Source organism: Antrostomus carolinensis, unplaced genomic scaffold (assembly GCF_000700745.2).
Source record: "Antrostomus carolinensis isolate BGI_N321 unplaced genomic scaffold, ASM70074v2 scaffold38775, whole genome shotgun sequence".
NCBI lineage: Eukaryota > Metazoa > Chordata > Aves > Caprimulgiformes > Caprimulgidae > Antrostomus > Antrostomus carolinensis.
The window spans coordinates 4,002-14,250 of record NW_010319083.1 but is presented as its reverse complement, the minus strand read 5'-3'; the positions used below and the strand labels follow the sequence as shown (position 1 = coordinate 14,250).

At 34.5% G+C, this 10,249-nt stretch overlaps 1 protein-coding gene across 1 annotated transcript; it reads left to right on the top strand.

Moving 5' to 3' along the window:
• Positions 1 to 4,346: 4,346 nt before the first annotated feature.
• LOC104525881 (mitoguardin 1) lies at positions 4,347 to 10,013 on the top strand (the record flags this gene model as incomplete). The annotated part of the gene is made up of 9 exons (XM_010169157.2): positions 4,347 to 4,465; positions 4,640 to 4,712; positions 5,050 to 5,136; positions 5,259 to 5,357; positions 5,687 to 5,821; positions 7,290 to 7,343; positions 9,177 to 9,293; positions 9,621 to 9,830; positions 9,914 to 10,013. Coding segments are annotated over 9 exons (994 nt in total), but the record flags the coding sequence as incomplete, so codon positions are not given.
• Between the last annotated feature and the right edge of the window lie 236 nt (positions 10,014 to 10,249).

Genomic DNA, 10,249 nt, shown 5'->3' with positions numbered 1-10,249 from the left:
TAATAATAATAATAAAATCAGGGGTTGATCCTTATCCTCTAACAGAAACCTTAGCTGTGTATGGTATTTGCATAGTACATTAAATGTTTTCACTTCTAGGACAAGGAGGAGTTTCATCGAATAGCCAGTGAGTTCCTAGGCACTGACTCTTTATATTATACAATTTTTAATTCTTAGGAAATAAGTTTTTGTACCATAGGACCTCCATGTAGGTCTGACATAGGGAAAAGCCTATGTACCAGACACAGCACATAGCCCAGGATTATTCTGCCCAGTGAGGAGTAGTACTACTACTGATGTACACAACAGAGTGAATTCACATTCTTCGTTATGTTTAAAATTAATAAAGTTGCAGCAATAATTCAGATAAAATCATGTTCTGAATGTGTGTTTTCCTCAAAGAAAATGGGTCAGGTGTCTTGTAATATATACAAATATAGAAGGAGTTCCTGAAAATACATTAACTTCCTTCTTGTCTTCTTCTAGGTATTAGGTAGAACGCACCACTTTCATTTCATTTTATTAAAGTACCATCTCAAATGTTTTCGTTAGTAATCGCCATCACATCTTCCAACTCCCAAAACATGTTTCACACTTATCCTGCAGTTACTTATGTTAAAAAAAACAAAAATCATTTAAAATACAAAGATACCCGGGGAAAGACATCATCATCAGTCTTTTTAATATAGGATAAGCATAGTTTCTCAGAATGTAAGGAATGCTGACTGTGCCCATAAATTGACCTTTTTATCAGAAGGAGCAGCTCAGAATGTAAGGAATGCTGACTGTGCCCATGAAGGAGCAAGCAAGAATTCCTGAAAGGTTTAGCATTGTTTATTTTTGTTACATTCATGTAGGTGGTTATTTTGGTGGTCAACAAGGTCTTGATGCACAGCTGAGAATTTTTTTCTATTTATTAAGAAACAACTTGTGGGTGGCAAATAAGAGTAGGGAGTCTGTTCATTAGACCAGAGCAGTCAGGGAATCCCAGGCTTAAAAACTGTTTCAAGTTCCAAAGGTTTGATGCTTTACGGGAATGGTTTCAGCATCTCTTTACTAGCAGATGCAGCCTTAAAGCTGAACTGTCCAGAGAAAACTGATCATCTGAACAAAAAAAAAAAACCAACACGTTTTAATCTTCAGAGGCTGCTTTGCAACATTGCGTGTAGAGACGCAAGTTATCACTACAAGCTTGTGAGTTTTGAAGATGTACATATTATTTCAACATAATGAAGTTAGGTATCCACTGCAGGACATCATAAATGTCCTGTACAGTGGTCACCAAAAACTACCCTCTCTTTCTTGAGCCTTGAGTGGATAGGAGAACTGGTGCTCAGAGATATGGTTTAGTAGTGGACAGGTATGGTTGGACTTGATGATCTCAAAGATCTTTTCCAACCAAATGATTCTATGATTCTGTAAGTAAAGCATTACAAGTTTAGATTGCTGCTATAGGGCAATTCATTTTTTCATCTGTTCTTTGTCTGCATTTTCATATTCTTCTTGACGTAATGCCCCATGACACTGAGGAAGCAGCAGATGTTTACAGGCTGGCATGTCAGGTCCATCATCACAAGCTGCTATTACTCACAACTGCCGGCACTTTTGGTAGCTCTGCATGGAGCACTTTTTCATCCTTAGTGGTGTGTTAAGAGGTTCAAAATGGCAGTGGCTGTGCAAAGAAATGTTCACTACAGAGTGGCAAGAAAGGACTTGAGGAGCTTTCAAGAGTCCAACTGACCTGTGATGACAAGACGTGGGATGCTGGAGCTTTCTGCTAACTTCTGATAAATACTCAACCACTGTTGAGGGAAGTTATGTGGTGCAGAGGGGTACGTAGTGGGGTGAAAAGCAGGTGCCTAAATACATGAGTGCATGCCAATTCATATATCTTATTTAAAGCTAACCTTTCTTTCCACCTGTTTCCTCAAAGGTAACAAGTACTGTATGTTACATATATATAATTTATATCTACATATAAAATATTTATATATAAACATATTTTTAAATACTAGAAAGCATCAAAAGAAAATCCATGATGACTCCAGAAGAATTACGATGCAGCTTCAGAGCTTGTCTGGAAATCACCTTTTCTAGTGAAACTTAGAGGTCATTTTAGTTTCTGGTTTTCAGTTTGTTTTGTTTTTTCTCTTCTCCTCTTTTTGCATGCTAAGTTAATGATAGAGGAATTTGCATCCCCCTTTCTAAATGTTATTGGTTGGGACTAACTTCAATCTGTAATCAAAACCATCTTCTCAGCAGAGAATAGTTACACCCTTCTCTACTGCTTAGTAGCCAATTGATTTAACTGCTTTCTTTGTTTGAGCTCAGTAACACACATTACAACAGTAACACAGCTATCTTATTTCAACTGCTAGCATGAGAGGAAGGTGGGTTTGTTTGCTTTTTTTTAAAAAAAAAAAAAAAAAAATAAGCTAAATATAATCAAGGGCCTCAGCCAAATCCCAGGTGTCGGATTCTCTTCTAATATGTGACCGCAAAGGCCATGATCAGGCATCTTCATGTTCTAAAGATGTTATCAGCTCAAGCTTGCTGGCAGCGGATGGAGATTACCTGCATCTCACTGTAGAAATCACAAGTCCTAATTCAGTCACAGTCAGTCAGTTTACCTAAATATGTGAAGAAGGTGATTTGCCTGAAGTTCACCAGAGAAAACTAATATAATCCCTTTTACCACAGAAATTATAACCTCCAAGAGAGGGGCAGCTGTTTACAATGTGCATGTGTGTTCACAACCTATTTCTTCTCATGCTTTGCAAATGAAATAAAGTAAATGGAATGTTTTATGGCTTCAGTAATAGCTGGATCAGGTAAGAAATGAATTAGTGTACTTATTAGTGTTCTGTTTCATTCTTTATTTTGGAAAATATGTATTTATTGTTCCACAGTTAATACTTCCTTAACCATAGTATAGAAAAACAAATTCTGGAGTAGTGATTTTTACTTGTTCTTGTTTATACCTGTTCTAACTATTACACTATATATATGTGTATGTATATATATATGTGTGTGTGTCTGTATGTATATTGATTTCTTGTGTCTGAAAGTAATCAATATATTCCTGTTTCTTCCAGTTGATTAGATTATTCCTTCTTATATATATTCACGTATATTTTAAATTAAAAGCTGTGTGGCTTCCTTTGTTTAATAAGAACTTAAATGTTCAGGTGGACTTCTTGAATTAGCGAATCCAAAACATGATTTGGTGCTATGATATATTGTTAAATTGGAGTAAAATCTTTGATCTTAATAGCTGTAAATGTTTTTTTAGGAAGTCAGCTTATTTCACTCTGTTCTTCCAAGAAAAACAACTGATAAATAAATATGTGCAAATACTTTTTAAATGGAAATACTTTCAAGCTAGATGGATTCTGAAAGTGTACATTACTCATTGGAGTATAACATCGTGTTGACCTCAAAACTTTTATTCATTCACTTATTCCCTAGCTATCGTCTCATCACTTGAGTCTCAATTCTAAGAACTATATAGGAATCAAGGTTTTTTTGTTTGTTTTTTTTTGTAACCAAACAAATAAATTTTAAATGGAACCTGACAATTTTATGGAAGGACTTTTATGTATGTGCTTGCAGTAAAAGGATACTGGTATGAGTGATTCAAAACATCAGTGTAAGTTCCAGCAAATATATACCATCTAACAACCTGTGACGCTTGTCAGAACACCAGCTCCGTACTGAAATAACTGAAATATAATGGTTTTGTTTTTTCTTGCTCTAAAAGTGTCTATGAGTTCATGTTAATTTTTATGATAACCACAGAATTAAAACTGTTGTTAATGAAAACCTTTTTGGGAGCCTGTAGTAAAATGCTGGATGCTCATGCTTCATACAATATGCTTTGGTAACTAGCAGATATATTTACCAGCAAAACCAAAACAGGGGTGGGAGGATGTTACTATTTCCAGCTTCCTAAAGATTTGCATGATGCAATCATTCTATACTTTGTGTCCTGTCAGTTATTTTTTTAACAGCTTTGATGACCATTAGATTTAATTAAACAAATTAAAAACTTAAGTAGGCAAATTTAAAAACAAAACTAAGCTGCCTGCATTTTGTTAATTAAAATTTTGAAACTCGAAACCTGAAACTGTAGCTTCCAGATTTTAACAGTTACAAAGTAACAGTCACGTTAATAGTGTGGTGTTGCTCTTCTGTTTACTAGTTGTGTTGCCCCTTTGTTTTAAACAGATGCACAAAAGGATACATCTTTCAGTAAAATATCAGGAAAACTTATTTAATTTGTTTTATCTTTACAAAAATTATATTAGCAAGCTCTTGAATGAACTGCAAAAAAAAATTTTTTTCAGCTTACAGAGCACAGAGAGATTCGCAATACATATGGTCTAGATTCCCTTTGCCGTTGCCCGCTGTATGAAGAGGCTATGCACTTAGCAGAAGAAGGCAAAATTTATTCACGAGTGTTGAGGTATTGATTTATATCTACTTAATTATTTAAAAAAAAAAGCAAGAATGAAAGTTAAATATTCTATATAGAATTCATTTTTTAGAAGGCACTTGCACTAGCTATTTTTTTTAGGAATTAGATGTATTTTCCTGTGGTTTTTTTAATAGTCTTTGAAAACCTTTCTATTTTGTATAGGACTGAAATGTTTGAATGTCTAGGAGACAGTGACTTCCTTGCAAAGCTTCACTGTATTCGACAAGCTTTTCAGGTAAATAGTAAGGAGAGTGGTTTATCTGTGTCTTGTTAAGCCTTAAAGTACATGGCATTGGAACTATCAATGCACTACCTGTGCAAGCATTCTTCTAACATATTCTGTAATTAAATATTTTCTTGTTGCTTTTACATTTCTATACTGCTAAAATGGGACATATTTGCAGAGGAGTCCCAGTTTTGTGATTAGCTTTGGAACCTTCGCACCAAAGGCTTATTAGGAACTTGCCTACTATATTAGTGGTTGTAATTATATTAAATTTGTTTGAAGTGTTTAAGGTCACTTAGTATAACCTGTGAATGAATATGACTATATTTTCTGAAACCTTTTCTAGATAATTCTTTCTGAAACAGCAAACAGAATATTTCTTGCTGAAAGTGGAAGAAAAATTTTGTCTGCTTTAATAGTGAGAGCACGAAAGGTAAAAGCCTTTTTTAACTAATGTTTTATCATTAATGTAACTTCTAACAGAGTTCACTTTCTAGTGTAAATAAACTATCATCTTGTTAAGTTAGCTTGACGTTCATTGCTTTTACTTTACAGAATCCAAAGAAGTTTGAAGATGTCTTTGATGAAATGATACATTTTTTGGAACAAACAGATCACTGGGATAATACTGAAATGGAACTTGCTGCTAGAGGAGTGAGTCTGAATTTCTGAGAAGTGCTTTGACCCTTATTATTATGAAAACTGTAGCATCTAAAAATAAATTTTTACAGTTCAGAATTGTGAGAAAGGCAACTCTCTTGTTTACGTTACAGATTTAGGGAGATGGCATCCACCACTGCAGTTTAGTACCGGAAAGCACATAATATTTTTCTAATTTCTCCTTTACTGACAAAGTAACCTTAATATTCAGTGAAAACAATTATAAATCTGCATGTAAATACAGAGTTAGAATATGGTGCATGCTGAATTCCACTGCTGAAAGAGAAACTAGGTTACTTAGATCATGTTCTGATTTAATATAGGTGAAAAACCTGAATTTTTATGATGTTGTTCTGGACTTCATATTAATGGATTCATTTGAAGATTTAGAAAATCCACCAATATCTATACAGAATGTAGTAAATAACCGCTGGCTAAATTCCTCTTTTAAAGAAACAGTAAGTATTTATGTGTAATTTTCATAATCATAATTCTGTAGTACATTACAGTAAGTGGATAGTATTATTAATATAACATTGGTGTGATCATTCTGATATAAAATTTCTGTATATGCTGAAACTGTTCTTCTGGCAATCTGTGCTTTATGTTCTCAAAGCACAATGTGAAAATGAGAATAAATCCAACAACTGCAGGATAAAGACTGTGTCTACTGTCTTGATAATAGCATTAATTTTGAAGCAAAGAAACTACACCATCCTTTACTGTAAAGTCTATTTCAGCTTCCAATATAACTGAATATGTACCTGAAATACTCCTCAAAAAAAAAAAAAACAGATTGTATTACCAGGCTTTTTATAACAGCAGTTGAAAAGGTAGAAGTCTGGGCCCTAAATGTACAGAATGATTAAATGTGTTGGAGAAAATACTTTACCTTGTCCTGCAAAAATGAATTTTCTCTGAAGAAGTAGAATTTTAGGCAGGAAATTTCTATTAGCCACATCTTAAATATTCAGTACAGGTTGTGGTTCATATACCAGAGATTTAGCAAAAAGGCACAGAGTTGCAAGCAAAGAAAGTACAATACAGATATTCAAATGCTGATAACATTTCACGCTTTTTCAGATGTGCCTGTTTATTTGTCAAAGAGATCTCGTCCCTCTGTTAGACATACAGGCTACTGCCGTGGTCAGCTGGTAGAGAGACTACTGTCATTTCATCCATTTATATCTATAAACTGCTAGTTTTCCTTTTATTTTTGTCTTTCAATGGAAATATTCCCTCTAGAGGGGGGAAAAAAAGCTAACATGTATATATTTATTTTTGTAGTTATGTGATAACATTGTGTTTTGTGAATAGTAAATTGTCTTACAGTACTGAAGGAGAATCAGATGAGGATACTTACAAGCTATGAGGGGGGAAAAACCATGGTACTGATATCGGTATATTGTATTTCACAGATCCATATTTGGATAAAACTCCTTAGCTGAATCTAAAGCTATTGCAAGAATGTTTTTGCTAAAATAAAAAAGGACATTTCAATGTGTTCACATGCTACTTAATATCTAAAATAGTTACTTATGTCTGACCACACACTTTGCCATATAAGAGCCTGGTCCTCAGTTAAACTCAGTGAATGTTGCTAACAGTTGCAACTGTAAAATCAGTCAAGGATGCCAAATTACATTTGAATTATACTAATGAAAATGCTGCAGAGTAAGATCTGAAAATAACAAACATGAACTACATATAAAATTAGTTATTTGTATCAGCTGAGGTTTTATAGTTTTAAACTTTGTGTTATCACAAGATTGAAACAGAAGAAAATGCAAATCCCCAAAATATAGAAATACAATATTCTGCAGATCACTTATTTTGAGATGAAAGGTGATTTGGTGATTTCTCTTGTAATGAAATTACATAGGGTTTGGGGCTTTTTTTTTTTTTCTTTTTTTTTTTAATATTTAGGCTGTGGCTTCAAGCTGTTGGTCAGTACTGAAGCAGAAAAGACAGCAAATGAAGGTAAGTTGCCTTTCAAATTACGCGGACCAAAGAACCAAAGTTACTGATTGGCTCCTAAGAATTTGAAGTTCTGTCCTGTAGCTTTGGCAAAATAAATTATAAATCAACCCTTAATCCTGTAGATGTGTTAGTTTAGACAAGAGGCTGACAGTTGTATAAGTTTAGCTCATGGGGCCCTAATATCAGTTTTTTAACAAAAAGGCTTAGCTGAAAGATGTGCAACCTAGTTTAGGTCTAGTCAACATGGTGACAGTCATTCCTCTGATTTCTGGCCCCAGAGATATACCTCAAATTTTTGCAGACCAAGGTCATTAAGGCGCCTGCTTACACTAGGATTCTCAACCCCGTCTCCCTGCATCATCTCCACAGCTAAATAAAATCCAGTCCTGTCCCCTTACCTGCCTGAAGTACCACCTTCCTCGCCAGCAGCAGGAACTCTGTTGCAGCCTCCTTCAGCCCCCTTCTGCATCCTGACCTCAGGGAAGGAACTCTGCAGATTTCGAAGTAGAATGCCTCTACACCAGCAGCTGCTTACTTCCACCTTTGGAGGCTGTTTATTAGACCTAAGAGGCAAATGCCCCATCTCTGCAATAGCCAGTCCAAAGCAGAGCTGAGGCTTGCTGCAGGACATCCATAGCTGTTAGAAGTGGTTTTGCATACCACAGGTGAGGAATCTCTGCTCAAGTGATTGGCATTGACACCCTTCTCTGATTCTAAGAACAGCTATTTACGTGACCCCTAACTGCTAAAGTCATGTTTAATCAGGAAAAAAAAATTGCTTCCAAAGGCAGTTGCTGTTCTGTAAAAGGTCTTCAGCCACCATTGTTTCTTAAGATTTGAGGTGTTACATCCCTGTGTCATTATGGTTGGGAATTTTATATAAATAGATCTTTACTACACTCATTTTATATAAAGGGATTATATCTCCAAAATAGATGTTTTAGTGACCTATTATTTTAATCTCTGTTTCCATGCACAACTACCTTACTCTGTAGTTCCTTTGTATACTGAAGTCTCAATATTTATAAGTTTGTAAATGTGTAAATAACTTTACTCCTTGGGAATAGTTTCATCAGCGCTGCTGGAGTCATTCAAAAGTGGATAAAGTTAAGCACCGTGGAAGTCTTTGTAGCGGAGAGACTAACTGTACCACAAGGAGTGTGATCAACTTAAATTTACTTACGGACAGTTCTTTATGTGGTATTTTATGTTTTAATTTATGATTAATTTCTGGTTTTATTATTTTATAAATTAACTGCTGCTATAAAATTATAAATATATGTTTATGAGTTTATAAAATAAACTGTGCATTCATATATGATATATACATTTATACTATATTATACATTATGAGTGCCTGTAGGTTGTAAAAGTAACAACAGGGTGGATATTCAGAGATATTTCATGGTTTTCTTTAGACTTAAATATAGATTCTTGTAAGGTGTAATTTTTTTCCATTCAAAACTGTGCAGTTTGCTTACTTTTTTGCAAGTTTCAGCTATGCATAGTGTATAGGGGCTCAAACAGGAGCAACTGAATAAAATTATCTGATCTGTCATATGGGAGTCAAGAGTAGATTGTTCATTAACTTCTTCAGCTTATGCCTATTAATCTTAAAATATTTAAAATACAAAGTACCACTGAAGTAAAAACCTTTTCTAAAAATATCGTGGCACTTGTTTGGTACAGCTGCTCTGTAATTTAAAGGAGTTCAGGTTACCACAGCACTGAAGTAGCAGGTGGTTTAGGCTTTTCTGAAGACTTAATTTTACATAATAGAGATTTATACTAAATTTACTGTGTAACTTTTGTCTACAATTTTTACATCACTAGGTGCCTGATGGATTTTTTGCGCATTTCTACGCTGTATGTGAACATATCAGCCCTGTTTTGGCGTGGGGCTTTTTGGGCCCTAGAAATTCGCTTTATGACCTATGCTGCTTCTTCAAGGTTTGCAACTTTTTTTTAATTGCCATTTATCTTAATTTTGAAAAAACTTCCACATTAAAAGAAATTAGGATCCTATTTATAGGCATACATTTTCCTAAGATTAAGACTAACAGTAAGAAACTATGAAAATACATATTTTAATATTAATTTTTTTTTTTTAACCCTAGAACTGTTTTGCAATGTCTGTTTTAGTGCACTTCTATCTTAGCACCAGAAGAATACATGAATGGATGCTTTTAGGAAATGTGTAAAAGAAATAGCTAGCATTGCATACTTTTTTTTCGTCTTGTAAGTGAATACAAGTTTTTCCTTTTTTTCCCCCACTAGGATCAAGTGCTTTTCTTCCTCAAAGACATTTTTGATTTTGAAAAGGTGAGATACTCAACTATGGAGAGTTTGGCTGAAGATCTTCTGCAATTATTAATCCGACACACTGAACTTTTAATGGCCTACCTTGGAGCAGATTCACTAAGACATGTCAGTACTTGTGTAAGTGCTCATGGGCCTGTCATGACCAGTGGGCTCTTAGAAGCAAAAGTACAGTAAGCTTAAAATCCATGACAAATTAAATGGAGTGCACTTTGACATGCTCCTTCCAACCTTTCTCTCTAACCCCAAAGCTATCATTGCTGTTGCTGACCAAGCATCTGAAAATGTATCATGTCACTAAGTATGGAAGAGGACTCAGGGAGGTTAAGTGTACATCTGTGAAAAGAACTGGTGAGCATATTATTGTATATCCCTAACTTAAATTTACAGCTCAACTGTCACTGTATTTATACTTAATGTATCCCAAAGCTTTTTTTCTGTAATATTTGGGTAAAGTTTATTTATGAAGTACTGTACTTTTGCACAGATAATTTGTAAGTGAAGCTGATGGAGTTGTTTCCTTTAAAGGCTTATAGTACAAAATGTTCATTACCGAGTCTCCAAATCATTATGTGTCTAGATCTAGA